The sequence below is a fragment of the Ylistrum balloti genome, unplaced genomic scaffold (genome assembly GCF_031769215.1).
Source record: "Ylistrum balloti isolate Yb309-2 unplaced genomic scaffold, AGI_CSIRO_Ybal_v1 Utg370136, whole genome shotgun sequence".
In the NCBI taxonomy this organism is placed as follows: domain Eukaryota; kingdom Metazoa; phylum Mollusca; class Bivalvia; order Pectinida; family Pectinidae; genus Ylistrum; species Ylistrum balloti.
Window position 1 is genome coordinate 414,399 of NW_026782145.1, and position 13,827 is coordinate 428,225.

The 13,827-nt window shown below is 38.9% G+C and overlaps 1 protein-coding gene across 1 annotated transcript; it reads right to left on the reverse strand.

The window, feature by feature from the left end:
• Positions 1-4,691: 4,691 nt before the first annotated feature.
• Positions 4,692-11,883, reverse strand: LOC132550608 (RNA-binding protein MEX3B-like). Its single transcript, XM_060214700.1, has 2 exons — positions 11,525-11,883; positions 4,692-10,092 (listed from the first exon to the last, which is right to left on the reverse strand). Exons 1-2 carry the CDS (start codon positions 11,775-11,777, stop codon positions 8,672-8,674), a joined length of 1,674 nt encoding a protein of 557 aa, XP_060070683.1. The 5' UTR covers positions 11,778-11,883; the 3' UTR covers positions 4,692-8,671.
• Positions 11,884-13,827: the final 1,944 nt, after the last annotated feature.

The window sequence follows — 13,827 nt, forward strand, 5'->3', positions numbered from 1 at the left end:
CGAAGATGACCTCTTGTAGTTTTGAGTAAAATTATCTTCTCCTGTGGAGCGGGATTATCCTCTCGTAGTCTTTACTGGGATTATTCTCTGACAGTGTTGAGTGGGGTGAACCTCTTGCACTGAAAATAGGGACTACCCTCTCATAGCATTTAGTGGGATTACCCTCTTTTATTGTGGAGCGGGATTATCCTCTCGAAATGAAGAATGGGATTATCCTCTTATAGTATTAAGCGGGGTTATCCTCTCGTAATGTGGAGTGGGATGAACCTCTCGTAGTGTGGTGTGGGATGAACCTCTCGTAGTGTGGAATGGGACGAACCTCTCGTAGTGTGAAGTGGGATGAACCTCTCGCAGTGTGGAATGGGATGAACCTCTCGCAGTGTGGTGTGGGATGAACCTCTCGCAGTGTGGTGTGGGATGAACCTCTCGTAGTGTGGAGTGGGATGAACCTCTCATAGTGTGAAGTGGGATGAACCTCTCGCAGTGTGGAGTGGGATGAACCTCTCGTAGTGTGAAGTGGGACGAACCTCTCGTAGTGTGAAGTGGGATGAACCTCTCGCAGTGTGGAGTGGGATGAACCTCTCGTAGTGTGAAGTGGGACGAACCTCTCGTAGTGTGAAGTGGGATGAACCTCTCGTAGTGTTGAGTGGGATGAACCTTTCGTAGTGTTGTGTGGGATGAACCTTTCGTAGTGTTGTGTGGGATGAACCTCTCGCAGTGTGGTGTGGGATGAACCTCTCGTAGTGTGAAGTGGGATGAACCTCTCGTAGTGTGGAGTGGGATTAACCTCTCGTAGTGTTGAGTGTGATGAACCTTTCGTAGTGTTGAGTGTGATGAACCTTTCGTAGTGTGGAGTGGGATGAACCTCTCGTAGCATGGAGTGGGATGAACCTCTCGTAGTGTGGTGTGGGATGAACCTCTCGTAGTTTGAAGTTGGATGAACTTCATGTTGTGTGCAATGGGATGAACTTCTCGTAGTGTGAAGTGGGATGAACTTCTCGCAGTGTGGAGTGGGATGAACCTCTCGTAGTGTGAAGTGGGATGAACCTCTCGCAGTGTGGTGTGGGATGAACCTCTCGTATTGTGAAGTGGGATGAACCTCTCGCAGTGTGGAGTGGGATGAACCTTTCGTAGTGTTGTGTGGGATGAACCTTTCGTAGTGTTGTGTGGGATGAACCTCTCGCAGTGTGGTGTGGGATGAACCTCTCGTAGTGTGAAGTGGGATGAACCTCTCGTAGTGTGGAGTGGGATTAACCTCTCGTAGTGTGGAGTGAGGTTAACCTCTCGTAGCGTGGAGTGGGATGAACCTCTCGTAGTGTGGAGTGGGATGAACTTCTCGTAGTGTGGAGTGGGATGAACCTCTCGCAGTGTGGAGTGGGATGAACCTTTCCTAGTGTGGTGTGGGATGAACCTTTCCTAGTGTGGTGTGGGATGAACCTCTCGTAGTGTGGAGTGGGATGAACTTCTCGTTGTGTGAAATGGGATGAACTTCTCGTAGTGTGAAGTGGGATGAACTTCTCGCAGTGTGGAGTGGGATGAACCTCTCGTAGTGTGAAGTGGGATGAACCTCTCGCAGTGTGGTGTGGGATGAACCTCTCGTATTGTGAAGTGGGATGAACCTCTCGCAGTGTGGAGTGGGACAAACCTCTCGCAGTGTGGAGTGGGACGAACCTCTCGTAGTGTGGTGTGGGACGAACCTCTCGTAGTGTGAAATGGAATGAACTTCTCGTAGTGTGGAGTGGGATGAACCTCTCGTAGTGTGGAGTGGGATGAACCTCTCGCAGTGTGGAGTGGGATGAACCTCTCGCAGTGTGGAGTGGGATGAACCTTTCCTAGTGTGGTGTGGGATGAACCTTTCCTAGTGTGGTGTGGGATGAACTTCTCGTTGTGTGAAATGGGATGAACTTCTCGTAGTGTGAAGTGGGATGAACTTCTCGCAGTGTGGAGTGGGATGAACCTCTCGTAGTGTGAAGTGGGATGAACCTCTCGCAGTGTGGTGTGGGATGAACCTCTCGTAGTGTGAAGTGGGATGAACCTCTCGCAGTGTGGAGTGGGACAAACCTCTCGCAGTGTGGAGTGGGACGAACCTCTCGTAGTGTGGAGTGGGATGAACCTCTCGTAGTGTGGAGTGGGATGAACCTCTCATAGTGTGAAGTGGGATGAACCTCTCGTAGTGTGAAGTGGGATGAATCTCTTGTAGTGTGGAGTGGAACTTATATACTTAGTATAGGAAAAGACAAAAGAACACAGTGAAATGAAATATCTATGAACTCTGTTCATGTTCACAAAACAGACTGATATGATAAATATGTTACTGACCTAGGGCTTAGGTAACAAACGGTCAGCTGAGGTCACTGAACACTGTAATAGACGATAAGGACATTGTTATGGAGGGATAAGATCATTAGATATATCCAGTAAATCTGTAACAGACAGATGGTCAGAAGCCATAAATATGTAACAGACAGATGGACAGAAGTCATACATCTGTAACAGACAGATGATCAGTAGCCATAAAACTATTAACCAGACAGATGGTCAGAAGCCATAAATATTAACAGACAGATGGACAGAAGCCATAAAACTATTAACCAGACAGATGGACAGAAGCCATAAATCAGTAACAGATGGTCAGAAGCCATTAATATGTAACAGACAGATGGACAGAAGCCATAAATCTGCACATGACAGACTGAAGTCATAAATCTGTACATGACAAATGGACAGAAGTCATAAATATGTAACAGATGGTCAGAAGCCATAAATATGTAAGACAGATGGACAGAAGCCATAAATCTGCACATGACAGACTGAAGTCATAAATCTGTACATGACAAATGGACAGAAGTCATAAATATGTAACAGATGGTCAGAAGCCATAAATATGTAAGACAGATGGACAGAAGCCATAAATCTGGAACAGACAGATGATCAGTAGTCATAAAACTATTAACCAGACAGATGGACAGAAGTCATAAATATGTATCAGAAAGGTGGACATAAGCCATAAATCTTGAACAGACACATGGTCAGTCACCATAGAACTATAACAAGACAGATGGACATGATTCATAATTCTGTAACAGAAACTGTAAATCTGTAACAGACAGATCAGCAAAAGTCATAAATCTGTGACAGACAGATGGACATAAGTCCTTGATATGTAACAGACAAGTGGACAGGATTGATAAGTCTGTAACAGACAATAGCCATAAATTTGTAACATATGGACAGAAACTGCAGATCTGTTACAGACATGTGGACATAGGATATAGACCTTTAATAGACAAATGGACAGAGACCTGCATCTGCTAGACAGATAAACAGAGATCTCTCAAATATGTAGTTCAGTTACAAGTATACAGTTCAGCCTCATACATTCATACATAGAATGGTATAGTAACTTTAGCATAATAACCAAGGTGGCCTGTAAAATACATTGCTACCAAAGACAAGCTGCCCATAAGACCAGTATAATTCATCTGCTTTAATTCACCGACATTGTATCAGTTAAACTAAATGGAAAGTATTTAAGTCCTGTACCTATTAACCCTCAAAGGTCCGACCCCTTTGCCCAAAGGGTGAGCAGATGCACGGTTTATATAAACCCAAGCAAAAATGCTTCAGCTCAAATTTTCAAATCTCATCATTCAAACCGAAGGATTTTAAAGATTTTGCTCTATTTTCCCTACTGGGCCACACTGTTTACACGAAATTGATCTTCGCCAAAGCATGCACCAAGTCAAATTGGGAAAGAATCCAGCAATTTGTAATGAATAGACATTTTATTTCTCTATTTCCCTTATTGGGCCCCACACCTCCCTCTAAGACCAACCATTTATACAAAATTGATTACCCCTTCACCAAATAATGCTTCAAACCAAATTTGATAAAAATCCAAATATTCCCACAGGAGAAGTAAGTATTTAAAGAATTTGCTCTATTTCCCCTATTTGGCACAGCCCCTATCGCCCCACCATTTATGCAAAACTTGACTTTCCTTCATCCAAGATTGGTTCAGATCGAATTTAATGAAATTCCAATCAATCATTTCTACAGGTGGAGGATTTTTGCTCCCTTCACCATATTAGGCTCCTCCCTTCCCCAACCCCCACCTCCAAGACCTATTTTTCATAAAAAATTGATTCTGCTTCACCCAAGGATACTTCAGATGAAGCTTTGAAAGAATCCAGTCATTCCTAAAGATGGATGATTTTAAAGCATTTTCTATTTTTCTTATTGGACCCCAACCCTCCCATTCCAACAGATCAAGATCCACTGTTGATACAAAATTGCTAAGCCCTTCACTTCAAAGGTTGCTTTAGACCAAATTTGGTCAAAATCTAACCATTCCTACAGCAGGAGCAGGTTTTTAAAGAATTTGCTATAATTCTCCTATTTGGCTCTGCTTTAGAGGGCCGAAACCCATCCTTTATATAATGTTTATTTCCTTTTACACAAGAAAGCTTAAAATCATATTAGGACAGAATCCGGGAATTTCCCTTCCTCCACGAGTGCTTCTGGCCTAATTTAGTAAAGATCTGCTCAGTTATTTATGACTAGCAGCAAATCTTGGGAAATCTTAGGAAAAGTTAACTGACGACAGACACCGCGGTATGGCATAAGCTCACTGGTTCTTCAAATAAAGCATTACATTATTTCTGGATTTAAATAACAACAGATCAAAGTCATCACAAAAACAATGTTGTATTTATAGGTAGAATTTTAATTGCAGAAAAATAAAACTTTTACATATTTATAAATTTCTTTTCCGATTTCTCACCAAATATAATAGTATATTGGTCTTCTCTCGAAGTACCATCAAAATAAAAAATCTCTGTATTTATAACCTGAACGCTCCTCCCTCCCTGCAGGACAAGCCTGCCTACCACACCTCTACCTCCCTCACTCTCAGCCACTCACTGAACTGTCAGTAAATAATATTAAAATAGAAAATACTAAACTATGAAATGTACGACAAATTATTTCAAATTGATAAGATTCAATTTTATACAAATTATATATACTTTTGTCTTGAAAGCATCAACATCTGCACCTTTTCCATTCTGGAAAATTTTTCATCAACTTGCATACATAATATTGGCATAATGTCATTCCAACTTATAACCTAACCAATCACAACGAACCCTTTCTGGGTGATCAAGTTTTGAACTTCTACTACGTTATACTGTAGAGTAAAATAAAGAGCCTTCATTGTGGACTATAAAATGCTTTTTGACAGTGGGATAAAACATAATTAAAAAAAAAGGAAAACAAATCTCATTAATGTAAACAAAACAAACAAAATTAAAGTTGTTTGCATATACAGGCTTCACAAGTATTACTAGAGATAAAACGACTGCCAAGTCATAACTTCCCTTCTATCAATCATTATAGGTATACCAATTCAAAAAGTTTAAAACAAAATGTAGATTTTTGGTATCTATGATTATTACTGGCTTCTGACAGTACCAATGTACTACAACTTTATAAAATACATAATATATACTCCACGGTAAACTGGCCATGCCACAACGCTGACACACCATCAATCAGTCCCAGTGCATACAAGCTACAGGTCACTCTGCCAAATCTATATCAAATTAATGAAAGATGGTAGGATCTTAAATATCATCTGATCAGATCTTTGTTAAACATTACATTTGGTACATCTTTGTTTTTAATTGGCCTTTAAAACTTGTTCACAGCTACTGTTTTGGACAACTTGTACAATATTTGGCTATTTATAATTTAAAGGTCAAGGTGATTTCAATACCATGTCATGACCTCAATCACTATACACCCTCAATCCAGGTCACTGTGACCAACTTCCATGTTGGACATCATCTTCCCTGATACACATGGCCATATACAGTGCATTTTCAATACATCACAAATTTAATTTCAGCTTATATATCAAAACTAAATGCGAAAGTTAACATCCAATGTTGATGTCAACATATTGGAAGCAATGCCTATATGTTGTCCTTCTTTTTTACAAAAAGTGAAGACAAAATATACATTATGCAAATAAAATAATCTTTGGGAAAAGGATAATTAAATAGTCGATGCATCAATACACATTTGATCGGGTACATATCATGAAATTAAAACAAAACATACAATTTTTGTTTCTTATACGACTAGAACTCTTTGAATGAAAAAAAAGATAAAGTTGCATAGAAATTGTGCTGTTGCTAGATAAGATCATGGAAATTATACAGGAAAAACTACTGCCTACAGCTAATGAACTTCAATTTATTGTTGAAAATGATAAACCACAAGGTCTAGCTTAACTACACTTGTGTTTCTGGTAACAGTGGCGAAGGAACCAATTTAAATTTGTTATCATTGTTTTTAATTCTTTATATTGAACATAGGAAAAGATATATTTCAGTTTAAAAAGACTTTTTGTCAAATTTTACATTATGGGTAGTTTTTCATACATGTTACCAGAAACACAGGAATATTCTTCCAGACCTAATAACATATATGAGTGTAATTAGAATCAATGGAAAACAAATACGGTATGAGCCCAGTACATTTTACAAATATATAAGTTGGAATTTACGATTGCATAGGTGCCAAATTTCTGTCAAAAATTATGCCCCAGGTTTCCATGTCAACTTTCATTTTCTAGTATCTTTGTATCTTGGTTTCATTTCTATCTATGACCTCGGTTTTTACATTTATAGAAGGTACTTTCATTCAAACTGGATTTCTATAGACCAATTTAGACATTAAATAATCAACAGACTTAACTTCCACCGAGTAAACTTACAACATTTTATCTAGACAAGTTATGAATGGTTTATAATAACAAATCAGATCTATGGATGACCTGGTTTGGAAGACATTCTATATATATATTGGTAGAGCTACTTCCGCCTCGGTGTATTGTTCTAATCACTTCAGAAACGTTGATTGGTTTTGCAAAAAAATCTTTTCTTTGAGTGCAAATATACATATATATAATATAAGTTTATATTTCCTTGCAACAAAGACATGTATTTCTCATCCCTTCACAAAACTGGTAGCAAAAATAACTTGCAAATGTATTTGATTCGACTGCACTAATATTGTGAGTAATATATAATTATTATTAATATATATAATCTTATGTGCACCAGCACAATGTAATGCATGCAAATATATGCATATTATTTGCATACATGTTTATATAAATGCGAAATAAATGGGACTATCAACCTTGACAACACAACAAACAGTTGTGGGGGGAAATAATGGCAACAAAAAATTCCATTTCTAACAAAGAAACATTCTCTTGACACATCAATATCAGAGGATCACTATTGAACTAGATCATATGCAAGTTATTCAAATAAAGAAAAAAAATTCCTGAAACATTTATTTTACCATACCAATTTACATGTAGTCATTGAGCAGGAGTTTGTCACTGGTAGTTTTAGAAAATTAAAACATATTCATGGATCTGTTAAAAAAATATTTCAAGCTTATCTTGGTCAGTTTACATCAAGATTCAGACATAGTCCTGCTATCTGTATTGAGTTAGTTGAACATGCAATATATATAACATGGATTATAGGACATAAATTACTATTACGATGGTCCCTTCAGGTGTTACTTTGGCATTAGTTACAGGTCACAACATCCAGTCCCGCCCCTTGCTCAACAAACCACTGGAAAATAATATTATCCCAAGACCAACCCATCCCTCACAGTTAACATTCACATTCACTAGCATTTACCAAGATATTATCCTGATCTATTAATAGATCATTTGATTAGTCATGGTTTCAACATCCCCGTGAATTAAATCTAAATCCATTTAATTTTAATCTAAACTTATTTGCAATTTATTAATATGAAATATTTTATCAAAACATTTTCACATGTAAGGGTTATCGAGTTGATAACTTTTATACAATGTTTCCTAATAGTTCATTATAATGGTGACTATGAATCAATAAGATGTATTACCATGTTTGTCCCATAATAGGCTTACTACTGATTACAAATTGTGAATCCCCCAGTGGCTGAGCGGTACACAGACACAACACATAATAAAGCTCAGACCAGCTAGGCGTTGGTCTTAACATGTAATTAAACAACACAGCTTGATACGGTCATCAAGTCACTGTATACATAATAATGGGAAAAATGCACATTCAATTCCAAGAATAAAATACTCTGATAAATTTATGTTACAAATATTAATAATACTTCTTTGCATGGATATCATTTATGAAGATCTATTTGTTATAATAATAGTCAAATTAAAAAAAATCTTAAAAAAAAAAGTAAAAACAATGTTGCACAGCTATATTAAGGAATAGACTTGATAATAATAGACGTACAATGTACACAACATGAAAACAAAGATGTTTGTATACATACTGATGTCCATATAACTCATAAACTGTTTCAAGTACAATAATAATAATAATATAATAATAATAATCTCATAAAAACAATAATATATTAATGGTGAAAATGATGTCTTTGATATACACAATGAGATTTCTCTTAAAACATTCTATGAAAAAGTCTATAATTATATATTCCATATTTAATATATATAATAATATAGAGAACAACTTGAAATGATAATAGAGCAATATTCCTGAATGTAGGATAAGATTTTGAATTGATAATCACCTATGTTTATATATATTATACATCCTGCCGTTTAGGAGAAGATGCGGATGGCCTGAGTCGGTGCTTGTTGGCAGACAGGACAGCTCCGCTCCAACTGGGGTTTCTCCACGATCAGGTTCGCACATTCCATGCAGAACAGGTTATGGCCACACGGCACTAGGGCCGCCACAATATCGCTTTCCGAGCACATAAAGCACTGCCTCCTGGGGCGGCCATTCAAGGTGGGTACCGAAACTGGGCAAGTAATTCCGCCATTCCTGGCCAGGGAAACGTCCACTACTGAGGCAATAGGGGGCACGGCCAGAGCGCTAGTGCAGGAAATGACCGATGCATCCTCACTCGAGGTAGACGTGAACGTTGTGCTGGGGGTGGCTCCAAACATAGTCGTTGTCACACTGGCAAGGGGGTCACTTCTGATCCTCCGCACGAGGGCATGGTCACTAGGTGGCGATGGAGACGACCTGTCTGACCCAGACCCGATGCCACTATGTGGAGGCGAGGGCGAGTCAGTGAGGGTGGGGGAGAGTCGATGACCGCTGTTGAGACTGCTGCTACGCCGTGGCATGCTGGTGGATGTTGAAGTGAACAAGGAGACTAGAGTTGAATTGCGATTGTCATTATACTCCCCCCACATGTAGGAAGGAGGTAGGATGGGATCAAATGATGGAGAACCACCAATCCCTTCGTCGTTGTCATACATATTAAAGCCATTGAAACCATTGCCAAATCCATTGGAAGCAAATTCTGAGATTTTTGTGGAAGTATTCACCGGCGGGAAACTGAAAATATTGGTATCTTGTGGAGGTGGAGGACAACTGTTGTTCAGAGCATTATGTATGTTGTTGAAAGCACATGTCCCATTCACTCCATTTGGCGATTTGTTATATCCATTAAACTCACCACTTCCATTCAACTCATGGAAGCCTGAATCGACACCATTGCTGCGAAAATCATCCTCATTCTGAGAATCCATAAGTCCTCCTGTTCGAAGAGCAATGTGACTTTCGATTTCCTGTCTGGCTTTTTCAACATTCTCGGTAAGTCCAGTGACCTCAAATACAGGCTCCTTGTCACGGCTGGGAGTGACGATGTACGTGTGTGTTTGCTGTTGAATTCGTTTAATGGTGGCTCCCTTTGGACCAACAACGAGACCCACAACTCTGTAAGGAACACGCACCTGAATGGTAACCTGTCCTGGAGCATTGGGGCTTGGGGGACCTGTGGTTAGAGTTGTGCCATTTGTAGGTGTGGTTGTAGAGGAAACTGAAGATACACTGCTATTACGACGAGAAGCACGAATTTGGCTGAAGTGTTCAGCTGCAGACAGAATTTCCCTCTTAGCGGCATTAACATCCTCCTTTCTACCAGTGACTACGAAAACTGGCTCCTCACCTCGAACTGGGGTTTTGATGTACGTGTTGGTCTTTGCTCTCAGTGCCTTTATTTTGCATCCTGTAAATACGAAATGAAATCATGGATTGTTTTTCAATTTGAATAAATGTATTCACATTTTTTCAATGGTCAACAGTTCTATTCCAAACAAATATCATATTTTCATTTCATTAAGGAATAATTAACAGACTTTCCATAAATATGTTAACTACAGTAATAGCATCATGCAATGAAATGTGGAAAAATAAATTCTATCACATCATTATCAAATATATTGAAATGGTGGAAATAAGGAAGTTTTTAAACAGTATCATGTTAAAACATAGGAGGAAGTTTTGCCTCAAACTATCAAGAAATATATAGGCTACTTTTGCCTGTGTATTTGGGTCAACAGAATATTGCCATGTTTTACAGTCTGACTGAGCAAATAAACCTGTGTAGTCAGCTTTATGACAGCAGTATAATGCCACTTACTGGCTTAATTTTAGGACCACATTACACATCATCAACAGATTTAGGCATACATCCAGAAATTGTCTGAATAACTGGCAACACGTGAATGTATCCATGATAAAATTATAAGATTGCATTATGCCCTAGTAATTTTCTTCAGTTTTTATTCAGTATTGAAAGAGAACCAAGTGTTTTTTCCTAACATATTTATATTTGTATCACATCAAGTATCATTTTGACTGTCGTATAAGTGTTGTGTACCAGGCCACCTGACACGGATATAGGAATATTAACGTGTGTTTAAATATTCATGAATAATATTTATATCTAGGACTATAGTCTTGGGTCAAGATAGTGATACACAGTCTGAAACTTGTCCTTATTCTAGGTTTCCAGTATATTGAAGATAGCGTGTTTTAAAACTGTCTTCCAAATATAAAACGCATTAATAAAAATCTAACACGTTAATTTAGTTTCCATGTTTAACCTGCAATGATAAATACAAAGGCAAATGTTTGTTTACTTCTCTCGAGACGAAATACTTCAAGTGTTTCACTGACCTCGTCGATCGAGAGGGGTAGTGAATTTGTGAATGGGTGAAGGACCACGTGGTTTCTTTGTTTATCATCCAGCGGGGTATTTCAAGTGCACGTATAGTGTCTACCCCGAACACGTGGTAAACGAGCCAGGTTGAAAATTTCGGCCAAGTACGGTGTCATGTCTAGGGGAATTTGAAGTTCAACAAAGAACAAATAGTAAGGACATTTCCTGCTGTCTAAGAAGAGTAAACAGTATTTAATTGTCGAACCTACCTACAACGACTTGTCAGTCAACACAGGACAAAGCAGTTCATCAGTCACAACACAGCAGACATAACACACACAAAGATAAGTTACAAGATATCTATATATATCAACTATGTGAGTGCCATACGCGTCATGGCTATGTCTGTGTATTACGACACTATTGTCCTACACAGCAGCCTTAAAATGGAAAATGAGCCGAGAATAATACGTGAAAATAAAATAAAACTACCTACCCTGACGTCCGACGATTTCGGCCACGTGTTCCGAGCTGGGTACGGGTACACACTCCGTCATGTTAGCACTACCTCTTTTTCTCGCAGCATCCAAATCCATCCCGGATGACGAAGACGAACTGTTCCCGACAGAACCATTTTCCTCCTCGGTACCGTTCAACCCCATCATCGAGAGTTCGAAGGCTAACTGCAGTGCGCGCTGTTCCTCGTAGCTCGCACTTGGATTCATCTCATTGTACAGGCTAGCTGGCATCGTTGACAATTTGGGGTTCGAACACTAGAATGTACAAAAATAAAGATTTCATATAAACTCCTTGGTTCACATAAGTTCCCTTTGTTAGGGCAGCACTTCGCTGCTCAATGCGCGGCACTCACTGTTACACTGTCTGTTATTCTCACAATGCACAAAAGCAATATGGCCTGGGTGACGTCATCTTCCCAAGATTCCGCGGCATTTCTTGGCCTGCTTCCCTGCGCCCATTGGCTGTGTATCACTTAATGGGCGGGGCGTCAACTTTGACCTAGCCTGGCTGCGAAGCATGGCAAAACATTGATGTTTTTATTGCAGATGTCTTGTTATACACAAGAGAGATTTGGGAAATGAAATTATTTGGTGGAAATGGAAGAATGGATTACTTAGCCATACTTCAATATTAGTGTATATAAACGAATCTCTGACCACGCCAATTGTGTTATGTGGTGTTTTTTTTATCGTTTGTTAATGCATATTTAAAGATATTTTTTTGTTTAAAATTAGTCATTTAAACGCTTTTTCTTTGTCCCTAAGATACGTTAACTAACTTCGAAAACATCACTGCTCTGTTTCATATCTAATTTTATGAACTGCGGGGTAGAAATACTAACAAAGGCATTTTAATTCATTTACCTTTATTTGAAGTATTTTCCAGCGAACGAAAGGTCCGGCAAGGTTCGGTTTTAATAAAGAAATAATGAACGAGCAAGTAGGAATCTCTTTCTTGATGATTTCGTGTTTCGTGATGCATCAGTCGTCTTGTGAGTTATGAAACATGCAATAGTTCTATCTAATTGCCTCGAACGAGTCCAGAGGGGACGCTACTGACCCTCATTGACTCAAGATGTGAATATTGCCTTGATTAGATCGAGTTAGGAATATCGTGATCAAGGGTAGTTCATGGGCTGGGCATAAAACATGTTGAAATAAAGGACGCTATGTATGTTAAATGGCAGGTCGGCGTCCCATCAAGTTAAACCTACCCACCTCACGATACAGGATACGCAGTTGTTTCTAAAACAATGACCAGCTTGGCCACTGTATCTTTCCCCTACTCTATATTCACCAAAGTCACGATCGTAGATATAATGAGAACGATATAACTTACTGTGTAATTGCACTGGGAGTAAACCGTCAGCTTAAAACAAATCGATAACGAAAAATTAATTATGGCTTCATAAAGTCGATAGCATATATCAACACAGATGGTGGTCGATGTATGTTGTATATATTTACAATAACAGGTTACCCTATCAATCACTTGACCATTAACTTAATATTGCTGAATAACCCGTCTAAAGAACCTAGCCCCATGAGACTAGCCCCTAATGGTCAGTTAACCCCGAGGTCCCTCTCCCACAGGGGTCAGGATGACATCATTCACAACAGGGAGTCGGCAGGTTATTACGAGCCGAGTTGATTGCGAAGTTAATTGCTGGGTATGTTATCGGTGTTTGTAGGAGTAATTAAGGTTTCCTGTCCCGTGGCCATGGGTGCCGTCCTAAACACTAGCACAATAGTATAAATAACACATTGTTGTTGTATAAATAGATACGGAAACTGACACCCCAAATACCGTACGGAGTCACAGAACCCCTTTGTCTATTACAGTTGGAGTTAAACCCAGGTACATTCCACCTGGATTATACCTGTATATACATACATACAGGTATTCGTCATGCATGAAACATTCACCATTTTGCATCAATGTTCGCTTTATATTATTTTTTAACACAAACGTGCGTTTATCGAATTCGTGGCTATATCAATCTCACTGTAGATAAAAAAAAGTGCAGCCATGATAGATAGGTATAAAAACAGCAAATACAGATGTATACATCCGTTCCCATGCTTTGTGTTACCAAATGCGTTGTGAGATTGAGCCAATTGCTTATCTCAAAGCATGTTTTAAAAATATATTAGTATTGACATCATCGCCAACTATCCATACACTCATTACCCTACCTTGTTCTAAACGTACAAATTAGCAGCAAAACCAATGTTGTATCCTTAATCTTACCAATGCGTGCCTGTCTCCGTCCATCTAGAG